The 15,694-nt window shown below is 39.4% G+C and overlaps 1 protein-coding gene across 2 annotated transcripts in view; it reads right to left on the bottom strand.

The window, feature by feature from the left end:
- Nucleotides 1-15,694, bottom strand: part of LOC133516799 (DENN domain-containing protein 5B) — a 63,883-nt gene that overhangs the window by 37,223 nt on the left and 10,966 nt on the right. For both annotated transcript variants that reach the window (XR_009799286.1, XM_061849772.1), the window contains exons 10-13: nucleotides 14,751-14,900; nucleotides 14,120-14,301; nucleotides 13,586-13,797; nucleotides 6,413-6,631 (exon numbers count right to left, since the gene is read on the bottom strand). Coding sequence is in view for 1 of the 2 variants with exons in the window: in XM_061849772.1 (XP_061705756.1) it covers nucleotides 6,413-6,631; nucleotides 13,586-13,797; nucleotides 14,120-14,301; nucleotides 14,751-14,900 (763 nt within the window). In the remaining variant the exon portion in view is untranslated. The remainder of the gene's footprint in view (nucleotides 1-6,412; nucleotides 6,632-13,585; nucleotides 13,798-14,119; nucleotides 14,302-14,750; nucleotides 14,901-15,694) is intronic.

Raw genomic sequence — 15,694 nt, 5'->3', positions numbered from 1 at the left:
ATTTATAAACAATGGTAGGCAAATACAATAATGAACGAAAATATGTTTATTTTACGTAATTGTACAAAATACAAATGAGATAAGAGGACATCACATGACAAGCTTGCGAGGGCTGTAGCAGCAGCAACGCACTATTGTTTCAGGCGATGCCATAAACAAATTCCACGTCATTATGCAATAAAATGATACCAAATTTGATCTTGTATCTATAGCTAGGCAGAAATAGAGAACATATTGAAGTTAACTGCGTGGTAGGCTTGAGTTAGTTTAACCATGAGATAAATAAGCAAGCTTAGGGTGCTCACTCAATACATACATAAAAACCCATTCACAATAAGTTTATGCGAGCTTTGCGAAATAAGATTTAAGCTTAATAAATACTGAGCTTTCTTATTTATCTATGGTTTAACCGAAGGAGTTAGAATGCCACGCGGGATCGTCTACAAAAACTGCAAGGTACAAAGTGCTCACAAATACCCGAACACGCCTCTATTGTCAAAGAGTTGGTATACAGATGTTTGTGAGCACCTCGGCAGCTCCGATATATCTGATGGCGACTGTACCGTATACATTGCTGGAACTACAGCCCCCACTACAATATCTACACAACACATGCGTTGGATATAAGTATTTGAGGTGTCAATAAATTATCACACCACACAAAACATAATGTATACATAATATAACTATATAACGTATAGTAGTTTATGTGACTGCTATATAATAAAATGAATTAAAATACACGAGTGTGGGTTTAAGAAACGAACGAAGTAAGTTTCTTAAAAGGATCACACGAGTGTTTTAATGCCTAATTATGTACAGTTACATACACTATTTTATCTACACACATTATACAATAACCCAAATTACAGCCAACGTTGGGACATCGTTGCTCTCTTGGCAGAACTCGTGGATATGTGGCGGCGTCACCGAAATATTTTTATCGCTCATTTTACACGAAACTTTTGCTATAGTTACTTTAAAAATAACAATACATATTCATTTTATACTTAAAACTATTTAAAAGATAAACTGTACGTCATGGCGGTAAATGAATACTTTTTTCACGCATGTCACGCATTCGTAGTTTTTTTATTAATTCTGAAGCAATTACAACATTATCACAGATAAGAAATTTGTTGTAACAAAACAGTTTATGGTAATGGCCATTATTTACGGATTTTGAAGGCATCATAGAGGGTTTATGATATGTGTGTAGATAAAATATCTTACATTTCAAAAAATATAAAAACGTAAAGCATTAATTGCATTGTAATTTTTTAATTCGGTCAACACCCGACATTGTAGTTAAATAAATTCATTAAATGAGTAGGTATAGTAAAGATTCGTGTATATCTCACTGAGCAGGCCATACGTCGCAGTTGCATGCACTTGCGATCACTATAATAGCAATCATCACATCAGACAATCATACATATATATTACTGATAAAACTACATACAATACAACTGATAGATGCGCAAAATTCATAAGAATTCGTAGGGCTTTAAATAGCTTTTAACTACAATTAACCAGCTAACACAGCCATGTACATTTTGGTATGATTACCATACACGAACTTGTCACAAAATTACGCCGCATAATATGGGCCATAATTGATTTAAAAATTGCCAATTGCTCACTAAATAAAACGACTGTAATAGGTACGAACTTCTGTAGCCCACCTATGTATTTAACTTAAATTCGCAAAACAAGATAATTTTGTAACATTAATATAAATATTTATTGTGTTTTTAATTCAATTATTTCTTGATGTTAAGATATCAACTACTAAAATATAAAATGTTTTATAAATTTAAAATTTTAAACCTGGAATTTGAGCCCAATTAATCTAAGCGCCATCTGTGGTGTGTTTTGCGCGTCTATCCTCACTATTGCTTGACGTCTTACGTTTACCCACTCACTTGCATTTGGTAACTGTAGTTACCAGCTGTCACCCTTATTTCATTATAATAATAGAAGTCACTGAAAAATATGAAGCATGTGAGTGGATATGAGGTATAGTTATAGTTGCCTTTTATAATCTACTTACACCACATCAAGCAAATGATGAAGTGTATTTAGCTGCCTTGAAGCATTCAGTAAACTAGCAGTCACATGCAGGTCAAGATAACATGCTGACCAGTTAACAAGATAACTTTTGAGTATTTCTAATATAGGTACAAGCAAATTCAACTTTCACAACAATATGGAAGAATTGGATATCGATACACATACCTTAGAGGCAATTAAGTACAATAAATCATCGGTTTAATACATAATTATAAAGAAAAAAATCTAGGCGAGATTCAACAGATTCGATAAAATATATTTTATTCTGGAAACATTCATTGCTTCTACATTTACACACTACACGGTAGTGCTAATTATTCTAATAAAAAATCACTAACCACAACATCCAAGTCAATGAAATCACATGCTACCAAGGAAAGCGGGTCGATCAAGGCTCGGAAACGGTTTATAGTATACCGGTTATTACCGGTTTAGCTCCAACCTTAAGAGATTTGCTGCCTGTAGTGGTTAACGGTAACTCATTTTAACGGAATTTATATAGGTCTTAACCGGTTAATCATTTAAGGTACTAATATATAAAACCGATATTTTAAGAGATGGTACTTTACATTAAAAAATTAACTTATAATAGAAATGAAGAAAACTTATCATACCGTTTTTTTTGTTTTCGTTTACCTAACAAAATAAATAAAATAGAATTATATCTAAAAATAATCATAAGCGTGCATAAACTGTAGGGGGCAGCATAGGAGATGTCAGATTATTGGCGCGAGGTGTAAGTGTGAAGTTTACGCTTCCAATGATGGCAGAACCTACTATGCACATGAAAACGTACGAGAACGGTAGATGTCAGCATTTGCTGTGTCGTGAAGTGTCACGGTACATGTTTATGTTTCCGATTCAGGCCACAAGATGGCAGACCCTCCAATGCGCACGGTCCCTATTTTCTCCATAAAAACATCATAAAACCTATAATGTTTCATAATTAAATATACTCCAGGAGTCGAGTACTATTAGCTGTAAACATATCTGTAGCTAATGTGTTAGCACCTTATATAATACTCCTTCTAAACCCGATAAAATTAAACAGTATCTAGATCGAAATAAAAGTTTTAGGTCATATTCAATGTAACAGGAAAAACTAACCGGTATCCGAGCCTTGGGGTCGATTTATATAATAATACTCCTTAGTCTTTTTAAGACTGCTAGATATCAATGAGTACTGAGTAGATAATTGCTCACCGAGTTAACAAATAACATATGTAATTAAATTTAAGGTACATACTAACTTAGTATATACATTAGGTGAACTAGGTTGACATTATTATGTTAACAAATATAGATACAGATACAGTAGCGGCAATAAATCTATCATATTGCAAATTTTTGCAGGCATTCGTAAATTCGTGACATTAGACTTCAATAATTGTTCATAAAAATGGGAAGACTTACCTACAACATACTTGTACAGTCAAGGTATTAAATATCGACACGGACAAAGTGCCAAAAATATGTATACACTACTTTAATGTATATGCAATAAGGTCGTGTGTACATATTTTTGGCACTTTGTACGTATGGATATTTAATACCTTGACTGTACGCTACTGTGAAGGTCGGGAACCTTCACGGTCTTTTTGAAGATAACTGACAACAGTTATAGTTTGTAATTCAGAACTACCGCCCTGCCAGATAAATAAAGATCTGCAGACGACATTCCGAAGGTAGCGGTCGTTAAGAGTAGTCGTTATTTGTGATCTTGTTAATTGAAGAAAAAATATGTAAAATTAGAAAACTACAACCAGTCTTTCCACTAAGACATAAGAACCGGCTGCCCGCCTCTAGACTAATAATGCATTTTTACAACTGTACCTTTATCACGGCTATAAAAATGTATAAGTTGCCAAAGAAGATCAAAGACGAAAATGTAGAAGAAAAATTGCAAACCAATTAAAGAAACGATTCATATCAATGTGCTACTATATGGTTAACGATTATTTAAATGAGTCTGTTTTATCAATTTTATTGTTACTAAATTTACTTTTCACTGATAATTCTATTTTATTGACATCTCTCTCGATTCAATTAATGTAATAAATTATATTCATTTTTAACTAGAAATCTAAAAATGTACACTTAAGAATATCGCAGTGCCCTAACAGGGTGAGTACCTACAAATGTATTTATTGTAACACCTGTATTTTATGAACATGATAGCAATAAAGAAATATGAATATATATATATGTGTACGTCCCCGCTGTACGTGGCAACAGCCAGCCTCGTTGCACAATGCGGATCGGAAACTTCACATACACCCATTAATGTCATTTCTTATTTGAAAACACTGAAAAGCGAATCTTACCAACGATAAAACCTAGATGGATAGATGTTTCGCCCTCGTGAGCCTCTGGTATTAAAATTAAATCGAATCATTACTTTACAATTTAATAACCAGGTGGCTACCGCGAAAACTCGGGCAAACTAATTATTTTAATCGAATTGTCGTTTTCATACGTCCATACGTTTTTGAGAAATTACCAAAAAAATTATGCAAATGTATCTAAATAAATATGATAGATTCTTTGCCGCTAATATATATCCTGGAAAATAATCGTATTTGTTGTTCTGTGAGACAGACAGCCGTGGTTTTGGCTTTAGTTATGAGTCACGACAGTTTAATTTCGATGATTGCAAGCTATTGTTATCTCGGTGAGCCGCGGTATGCATGCAGGCGTGGGCACGATGCTGCGGCCCGACGAACCACGACCGACAATGCGAAAGCAATACCCTTACAATCCATAACCACGATTGAAAATGGCACGACAGGGGGCCTAGCCAAGATGTCAATCACTGATAGAAAACGCCAATCGAAACTTTAATAATGTATAGAAATAGTCACGTGACTTTTCGTAGCATCTGTTATCCCGTATATTTTTTCTTTTCGTTTGTCGATGTACGACTGTTGCCTTGACCAGGCCCCCAGTTCGAAACGAAAATATCATAACGGTTTAAGTGTTTCAAGGCGAAGCTCGTCAATATTGCCTTACCATGTATAGCTTAGAAATATGCATACGAACATTAAATAGACATACGTTTCAAGACATAAATTTGAATACGTTTCTTCTCATCACACTTGTTGGTAAAGGGCGACTTTTGACAGGTATATTGGAGACAACCGTTTCTCCGACCGAACGACGGAAGTAACGGTTCTCATTGTAGGTATTAGTCATGTGAAGCAATGTGTTTTATTGCTGTTGTTTGTTAATGTTAATTTTGCTACAAAATTAAAATCATGAAACAGTTTTCAATCGTGGTTCTATTACATGTGGATCTTTGCCTTATAATAGTTATATATATGACTTTATTCCCCCTCAAGTGTGGTGAAGAATTAAAGAAACACTCAAGAAACATCTTGAGATTGTAAACTAGTTACATAAAAGAATCCTCCGTCACTTAATAATAATAATTCAGCCTATATACGTCCCTTGCTGGGCACAGGCCTCCTTTCATGTGCGAGAGGGCTTGGGCTATAGTCCCCATGCTAGCCCAATGCGGATTCCGTCACTTAGAATCGGGTTTTTATTTGCCTGTTAACATTTTTGAAATGAAAACTTCTTTAGCGGCGCTGTGCACTTTTTGTGATGGGGAAAAAATGTTAAACTCGCGACAGGTCACGTGACCGACAGATTCGACAGATTGAAAATTAGTAAGACGGACACGTGACCTGATCGAAATCGAAAACTCCATGATGGTTCTAGTAATGATGATGGTGTAAGAGTCCTTAAAATTATGGATGGAAGTTGATTTTTCTGACAGATAAACTTTTTAATGTTCAATAATTGTAATAATTCTGAAGTGATAAATTTTTAATGTAATATAAATTGTCATGTTTGTGTACGACAGCGCAATAAATGAATATTGTATTTTGCCACATAAATGATAGTACTTTTATACTGATAATTAAAGCGATTTATGCAACCATTCCAAAATATCAAAAATGCACAACGTTAATATTCAAGTTTTCTCTTCTGCCGGCACTTCCGGAGTGCAACCCGTTGTTTTTTTTGGATATGTCGCTCATAGATATACACTCAGAGCGAACGGGAAAAATCGATTCACTTATACTTAGTCTATAAAGTAGGGACGGGAAACGCGCCGCCCAGCCGATAGGGCGTATGAGTCTCAACAGCTTTCTAATTTGAAGTGAGAATGGATTTCATTTCAACAGTCACCGGAGTGCAACATTGACGGCTTCGCCTGTAACGCTCAACACAAAGAAACCCAAAACGCCACAAACAACGGTAGTCGGAACGGAGCACAGTAGAGCGCGGTCCTCGGGGCGGGAAAGCATCGGGGGCCTAGACGGGCGGACGGCACCTGGGCTCGGTCCCGGGCGGCGGCGCCAGCGCGGCGACGTCGAGGCGCGCGGGGAAGGCGCGGTAGTAGGCGGCGCGGTGCGGCAGGCGCTCGGCGGCCGGCGCCACCTCGAGCTGCGCGCCGGGCTGGCCCCCCGCGCCGTGCTGGCCCCCCGCACCCGCCGCACCCCCCGCCCACACGCTGTACCCCCGCGCCGCGCCGCCCTCGCCCGCCCGGCGCCTGCAACAACACGTGCCCGGCCTTATTCCCCTCCCTCACACTCCGCACCAGTGTTGTCACATCTACCACCTTTTTGGTAGTAATCTAAATTCTATTTTATTTTTCTTATTTAAGGCACGTTAATTATAAGATGTAATGTTTTGAAAAGATGTGTCCCGCCGAGTTTCTTGCCGGTCCATATTGGGATACCCTCCTCCAATTGAGGGGGGATTTAAATCTTCTCGGGTCAGAGGTGTAGGGTTACAGCCGGTGTAGCTTTATTTGACGTTCATAAGCGCATTGTAATATGCCTACTTGAATAATAAACTATCTTTATCTTGGTAGATCTACCTATTTTCCCTGTGTTCCTATCTACCTCCCTCGGCCTGAAATCTACCTATTTTTCAAAATGGTACAATTGTAAGTAATTCTCAATACATGTGACCAGTGCCGGATTAACCATTAAGCAAAATAAGCACTTGCTTAGGGCACCACGTCTAGGGGGGCACCAAAATCGTAGGAAAAAAAGGCGCAGGCTGCATCAGCATCGCAGTCGTAGTACTTATGTACACGAAACTTTTTGTCGACTTTGACGTGTGCAAGTACCCATCTAATAACGGGGTCGTAATAGAGTGAGGACACGTAAGCACATCTCCAACCCTTCGCGGAGGCCCTCAAAGCTCATAGCCAAAATATCTTACCGTCGGGCTTGTGGCCAACCGATTTTCTCGACGTAGATTACCGATTTTGTAGCGAATTTTGCTCTCTTGCACGCCAGATGTGTCGGCCTGGCCGAGTTGCTGCAGAACCACGATCATGCGACTTATTAAGTTTCGGTTTCCACTTAAGCCAAAGGCCGAGCAGTAGGAGAACCGTGATTACATAGGTTCGATTTCAAGCCACTCTATTGCAATTCGGCGTTAGGTCTTATGCGACGCTAGGCCTTCTACTTTGTGCAAACTGCCTTACTTTCACTTAACATGGATCCAAATCTAAGCTGTCCTCTCTCGAAGCTGGGCCTTCTGCCTTGCTCACACGTCGCCATCAGTTGTATTGTATGATAACCCACCGCGATCGGACGCTCCGGACGTTCAGCCATTCATACCTCGCCAGTGGTCAAATTCAAATGCTTTCTTCCAGCTCGACCTTTGGCCTCATCCGTAAGCGCCGATCGAACGCTCCGAGCGTTCAGCCTTATGAAAAGCTCAGCCTTAGACTTTGCCTTTAAAAACACTGATTTAAACTTTCACGATTTAGGCCAATCAAATTAGATCCAAAAATAGCGTTTTGAGGAATTAATTCCCAGCAAGCTGGAAAATGTTTTAATACTTTCATTTCATTCTAAATGCGTGTAATCCAAGTTTGCTCCATCCCAGGGGGTATGCATACATTTTGGGATCCTTAGGAGATATTTTTTTCCTTTCGAAATCACTTGATTTTGAAGGACATACGACAGTTCGTGGATTAGACACTGCATGGTAAGAAGGCGTTTTTGGATTTTTAACATGATTTTACCAAAAATAAAAAATGTCGACCTTTTTATACAATTTAGACTAGGAATACATATTAGGGTACCTTCAATAAATCAATATGTTTTATTGCAAGAACATAATTAAATTACATTTCGGATCCTCAGATATCAGTTTTAATCATGATTAGAACAAATTTTCCGCCGGACGTACCGTTTTCGATTTTCAAGCAAAAAAAAACTGAAAAAGAGGAAACATTTATGCACACCTCCTGGAATGGAGCAAACTCGGATTACACGCATTTTTAGGACCAAATTCGAAAAAATCTAATTTTATTGGCCTAATTTTATTGTGATACATTATTATTTAAGAAAACGGGACTTAATCGCGTTTGATTTAGTTCTAAAATTACCTCCAACGTCAAGATAATGATGTCGACTTTACCCAGTCTTCTCCGAGACTATGGGGAAAACGCCGTTTTTGAAACGTCGGGTCAGTGGTAATTTTAAAACTTACCCTATTAAGTCCCGTTTTCGTTAACAATAATTTGCTATTTAAGACACTTGCGGCCATTGGTTCGTGTTCTGACAAGAACCAATGGCCAATGGCTAAGCCTCTACTGAAGCTCTGCCTTTGCTCTCACATGAATGAGCTTCGCAGGAAAGCTCTAGAGGTTGCAAAACCCTGTGCGGAGTACGGCCTATGCCTTTTATGTCTTCTCACACTTGGACATTGGTTGGCTCACCTCCGGCCTTATGCGAAGCACGATCTTCAATTTGCTAACACTTGACCTTACATACTGTTGGAACATTACTGCTGCAGTACTGTCAATTTCCGTGATAAAATGATGTGTTGGATTGAAAATTCTATTCTCAGCAGTAATGCGGCAATAAACGTCACTCAATTTACCAAGAAAATTCATTGTTATCTTGATGAGGGGGCACCATGGTCTAGAAATGCTTAGGGCATCAAAATGTCTTAATCCGGCACTGCATGTGACGGAACATAACTTAATTTCTACCGAATTTAGATTCGATGTAATGAAAACTTGCCAAAGAATCAGATTATACAAGCAGGTTCATTACCTACAAACAATGGAAATCCTCATTTTTGTTTCGATTTCTTTAATAAACACGTGTACTAACATCACAATATTAAATACTAATAAATAATTTGAAACATTTCATACACATTTTTAATCATAAAAAATGTAAGTACTTGCTATTGAGTGGTACAGTCGAGGAAATTGATTCTTTAGCAGTTAACGTGTCACGTTACAATGGACAGCTCTTACCATAAGTATGTACAGCCAAATTTACTTGAACCGCAAGTTGCTAAAGAATCAATTTCCGCGACCGTACATCTACCTGATTTTCATTTTAAAATCCACCCATTCCTACCTATTTTTGCACTCTGTTCTACCACTTCGGCAAAATTGTATGTGACAACACTGCTCCGCACCCCACATTCGTCGCTGAAGCGCCCACATGTTATTCGATGCCTCGCTATTCAAAACCGTCCCGGACGACATCGCGGTCGGAACGCTCCGGGCGATGGATTTACCCTAACTTTGGACACGGTAACCTTTACATTATTCTAGCATAAACCGAATACCACATTAGACGAATCGACGCAATACTCGACAAATGACTCTAAACCGATAGCCATATCCTGCGTATTTAAGGCTCTATATTAATGATGCAACGAATATGAATATTCAAAAACTACTCGTATTTTTTTCAGTACTTATTTTAAATTTCTAACTTACCTTCCTATTAAGACGACCGTGGACAGCCGCTTCTTCTATACAAACGTAGTCCCCATTTTTCTCCCTAGATATTGACATTATGGAAAATATTTTTACACAATTGGCTACTTGACTGTTTTTTGTAAATAATGTCAAACGATCTTGATATTCCTGAGGATCAAATGTCTATACAGGACTCATGGCATTTAAGCAACACAAAGGTCAGAAATGAGAGTTAAAGTCTGACGCTCGCAGACGACGATTGAAACGCCTCTAACAAAATAATAAGGTGATGTGACGTCACATCATATAAGTCTGTCCTAAATGTATAGAAGATCAAGGAAATTGCCATTTTGACCCTGAAATATTGCGTTTATGTGTATAGTTGTCATACAATTTATTTTTCAATAAAATGTAAGAAATCGAATGGTATCATTTTCTTTTCTATTTTTGAATGAAAAAAAAAATTTTTTTTTCGGAGCCTTGTATTTTTTTATAATCTCAATATAATTTTTTAAATTCCACTTTTTTATAATGGATGGCTCTTTTTTATCCATTAAACTAAATTTTGTTATAATATTCAACATGTGTCAAGTACCCTATTACTTGTATATAACCTTACCTGTTCATTTTTTTTATTATTATTATAGAAATGAGGAAAGAAAATAAAATTCCATCACATTTTTTGATCGAAAAAAAAATAGAACGAAGCAGCATATGTATGTTAATATGCATCAAATGACGCAAAAATATGTTCCATAATGTTAATATTCCAGAGAGGAAAATGAGTACTACGTTTACACAGAGAAACAATCACGTCACTTTGTCCCCTTTCCTCTTAAATACATTAATTATGTTTCACTAAGTGTTCCGTGATAGGACAAAGCATTTGAAGTGTTACAGGATTTAATTTTTTTGTTATTACTATCAATGACAGAAATATTCATGTAATCAAGTCATGTAATCCATATTAACGTTTTTAAATAAACGTAAATCAAATCGAAAATCGTAAACTTAGTATTCCTTGCATCACAAAATGTATCGTGCCATTCATGAAGACGCGTGCCTTGACTCATATTGTCACGTTATTAAAGGTTAGATTTGACAAATCTGCGCGCCATCGTAGATGACACGAACTTATACTCTACAATGTGTTTGTCCACGTATAGTGGAGCCGTTAACCACGTATAGTACAGTCAGCGTCAAATACTTTGTAGCAGTCAAAGTGGCCAAATAGTTCGGTACACCATACTAAATATATGGTGTACCGAACTATTTGGCTACTTTGGTTGCTACAAAGTATTTGACGCTGACTGTACAATGAATTTAATCGACAAATCACCTCCCATGCCTATGTTATTACTCAACCATTTTAGAAATGCACCCTTTCAAAGTTTTATGGCACCGAACACTACTGAACATGGTTATCTATCCATTTACCTATAGCACATTTGAAAAATAATAATCATGCGATAGCTTATAAAGGGTAGCTTTGAAAGGGTGCATTTTTAAAATGGTTAAGAAAAAACATAGGCATGGGGGGTGATTTGTGGATACAATTCATCGTACTACACGTGGTTAACGGCTTCACTATACGTGGACAAACACATTGTATACTTATTATTATTATTCGCTCCGCATTTAGGACATTGTGAAGCTTCGCCGGAAAACAACTCAAGGGAAAGTTACTTGCATTTTTTCGCCCTTAATTCATTGCAATAAGGTGCAAATATTTATGAACTCGACTGTAAGTATATAGCAAGGTTTAAGACAAGACACATTTGCCTTGATATCAGATGAGCGGAAGGGAAAAAGAAACGCAATTCTGTAATATTTTTGTATTGCCAAATAGAGTTTTAAAATGGCTAATATCATTAACGAATTAGGATAGTCGCAGAATTTTTTGCTTGCATCTACACTTATGTAGCCTTATCTACGATCGAATCTGAATATACGGACTAGCTCGTGCCAATATTAATATGTTAGTAAATGCAAGCGAGCAACTTATGCTGGTACACAACAATCATCAAAAGTTGGTTAGAACGTTCAAAACTCAAGTGCATTTAATTAATACAGACATGGTAAATATACCAGAAACAAATGTACAGTCAAGTGTAAAAATATGGGTGTACACATCTTACTCAAAAATATGTCCCATAGCATCTTATTCCAGTGTAATAAGAGCGTAGTACCATATTTATGAGACGATTCTTTCGATACATATTTTTGCACTTGACTGTACTAAAGTAAGGACGCTAAACACGAATTTCGTACATTGACCCTGTTCCATTCTCTGTCATACGCACAATGTTGGCCGTCAATGACACAGTGCGAGCGAGACAGCAATATAATTATGGGCGTGCGACAGAGATAGAAACATGCATTATTTGTCCTTAGTTTAGACGCTATAGTACCCAGTTGTCGGTGATTGAACATGGATATTAATGTCGCCACATGACACAAACAATATAAGCAGTTAGTTAAAATATAATATTGTCGCAAGGCGTAGTTGAGGTCCGATTTATCCGTAGATCGATTCACCAAAACTGTCGTTATCGAATTGAATAAAAATAACGAATGAATAAATCCAGTTCCAATACTTTGATATAAATATTATCCCCCTTATTCATAAACGTGTACTGAAGTTACGACGCCGCTAATCATCGTTTGTCCCTTTCCGACGTATTGGTATGATGGAAAGGGACAAACGATGATTAGCGGCGTCGTAACTTTAGTACACGTTTATGAATAAGGGGGTATATGACTAAGGATCGAATACCGGTATATTTTTCATACAACTTAACCGGTATTCAATTTCGGTATTTCGGTTGTTTATGTATTTCAGCTTCGGCGACGTCTGACAGTTTAAGTTTAGGTTCTAAGTCACGATTGGTAACATTTTCAACTAATTATAAGATGAAGACCATACCAAATTTAAATCGTACAAACTTCCACCACTGGGTAATTCCACGAGACTGTAACGTCAGTTACCAATTCTTTCGTGTGTTCTTACATTAATTAAGCAAATTTAAGTGTCTGTATGTGAGGCGCATCCCTACAGGTAGATATATGGATACTTACATTTGCTTAATTCAAGTAAGAACACACGAAAGAATTGGTAACTGACGTTACAGTCTCGTGGAATTACCCCACTTATTATACCAATAACGATGGGTAATAGGCCTCCTCACGCACAAAACGGCCAGTGTAGACGTGCCTCGGCCAAGCTCGTGATTACGCACTACGCACAAACTCGTAAGTATACAGATAACTCCCGTCTCTTCTTTATTCAATCTTTTATGATAAATTTTAAAGTGGAAAAATTACTGTCTTGGGTGAGACTTGAACTCACGGCCTCTGGAGTTCAAGTCTCACACAAGACAGTAATTTTTCCACTTTAAAATTTATTCTAAGCTTAATAGCATCGTTCGTAGACGTTTCTGCTTGTTAAAAATTAATTCAATCTATTATGGGCGACAGTTGTGGTGATTCGATAATAATAAACATACCTGCCTGAGTATGTATACATATATTCAAAACAAACATTTCACTGGATTTGAGATGTGAGCCATGAGCCATTGGGATCGTTGACGACGTCACGACGTCGCAACGTGATACGACGTCGCAACGTGATACGACATCGCAACGTGATACGACGTCGCAACGTGATACGACGTCGCAACGTGATACGACATCGCAACGTGCGATTGTGTTTTGAGCCTTACAACACTAAGGATGCTTTAACTTGTTATAACTAACCTCGTGATGGCGACGCGGTGGTCGAAGGCCTGCAGGTTGGCGTCGTGCTCGCCCCAGGCGGCCAGGATCTTGTGGTCGATGAAGGTGGCGAACATCTGCGTCTCCAGGAAGCGCGACAGGAACGGCCGGTGCCGCTGCGGCTGGTCGGACAGGAACGACGCCTTGTCGAAGTTCACCATGGACTCTCTGGTCGACAGCCATGCCTCGCGATCCTGTAATATATAACACCACTATCAGGGTGTATTGTCTCCGCCTCATGTATGGCGAATACTAATGAGAATATACCATTATTATACTATTACAAAATAAATCATTATTCAATCATCCTACTTAGGGTCGGTTGCACCAAACCATCTGTCACCGTTAAAGCATTCGCAAAATTTTATTGTATCGGAAGTTTCATAAATTTCTGCTGCGTGACGTTGATCAATCTGTTAACTGTGCTTGGTGCAACTGCCCTTTATCCTATTGTATACTGTCGTTGAGCGGCTTGGGCACCGGCCTCGCGCTGTCGTCCACTTGTTCGGTGTTTACCTGGTCGGGCTGGATGATGAAGTTCTCGTACGCGAGGAACATGTTCACGAATCTGTTGAGGAAGCACTCGCGGACGGCGCTGTTGAGGCGCGCGTCCTCGTTGTACTGCTCCTCGTCGTTGAGCGGCCCCCGCTTCGGCACCGGCATCACGCTGTCGGCGTCCACTTGATCTATGTTTACGCCTGAAACAAAACGGTACTTTATTCCCAGCTGCAGCCATAAAATTCACCACAGAGACCGCTGTATTCACCCGTCCACTTCATGATGTCGACGATCCGCTGAAGCGCGTCGATCGGGCACGGCGAGGGCCCCACAGTCTCCTGTCCCGCTCTAAAACTGTGCAATCTAATGCGCGCGACAGAAACCGCTGTACTCACCCGTCCGCTTCACGATGTCGACGATCCGCTGAAGCGCGTCGATTGGGCACGACGAGGGCCCCGCAGTCTCCTGTCCCACTCTAAAACTGTGCACTCTAATGCGCGCGACAGAGACCGCTGTACTCACCCGTCCGCTTCACGATGTTGATGATCCGCTGAAGCGCGTCGATCGGGCACGGCGAGGGCCCCGCAGTCTCCTGTCCCACTCTAAAACTGTGCACTCTAATGCGCGCGACAGAGACCGCTGTACTCACCCGTCCGCTTCACGATGTCGACGATCCGCTGAAGCGCGTCGAGTCGGCGCGGCGTGCGTCGAGTCGGCGAGCCGGGCGGGGACGCGTTCAGCGGCCTACTCTCGTCCCACTCTAGCACGTCGTTGAATGAATGCTTGCGACGAAGACCGCCTATACGAAAAAAGTTAAGGCATTAACCCCCTTATTCATAAACGTGTACTAAAGTTACGATGCCGCTAATAATCGTTTGTCCCTTTCCGACGTATTGGTATGATGGAAAGGGACAAACGATTATTAGCGGCATCGTAACTTTAGTACACGTTTATGAATAAGGGGGTAAACGTATACGGTCCACTTTGGCATTTACTTACATTGTAATTGGTTCAAATATATTTAAAATGTGACTTATTTGTGGATTTTTGGCTTCCCTGCCTCGACGAGCTTACATGAACATGGTGAATCCCACCAAAAAATTTCAAAAAATCATTTTTTTGTTCAAAAATTATTAAGGATTATTTCTTATTCTTAACTCTAATACTTACTTACTTACTTACTCCGTTGGCTCAGCGACCCAAAATGAGACTTGGCCTCCGACACAAGACAGCGCCACTTTTCTCGGTCCTGTGCGACCTCTCGCCAATTGTCGACTCGAAGCTCGCGCAGATCCGCCTCCACCATGTCGCTCCAGCGATACCTAGGGCGTCCGATAGGACGTCTTCCTGCTAGGCGACCCAGGTACGCTCTTTTCACGTTCCGATCTTCGTCCATTCTCTCAAGGTGGCCTAACCAACGGAGTCTGTGGGCTTTACTTTCTCCCATGATGTTAGGTTCAGCCACTAGGTCTTCAATCTCACGGTTCTTAAGGACTGTCCAACTTCCATCCGGTCTTTGTTTGGGGCCCAATATTTTACGGAGGATTTACCTCTCGGCAACTAGCAGCATGTTTTCTTCCTTGAGTGTTAGTG

Source organism: Cydia pomonella, chromosome 4 (genome assembly GCF_033807575.1).
Source record: "Cydia pomonella isolate Wapato2018A chromosome 4, ilCydPomo1, whole genome shotgun sequence".
In the NCBI taxonomy this organism is placed as follows: Eukaryota; Metazoa; Arthropoda; class Insecta; order Lepidoptera; family Tortricidae; genus Cydia; species Cydia pomonella.
This window is presented reverse-complemented; position numbering and strand designations above follow the sequence as displayed.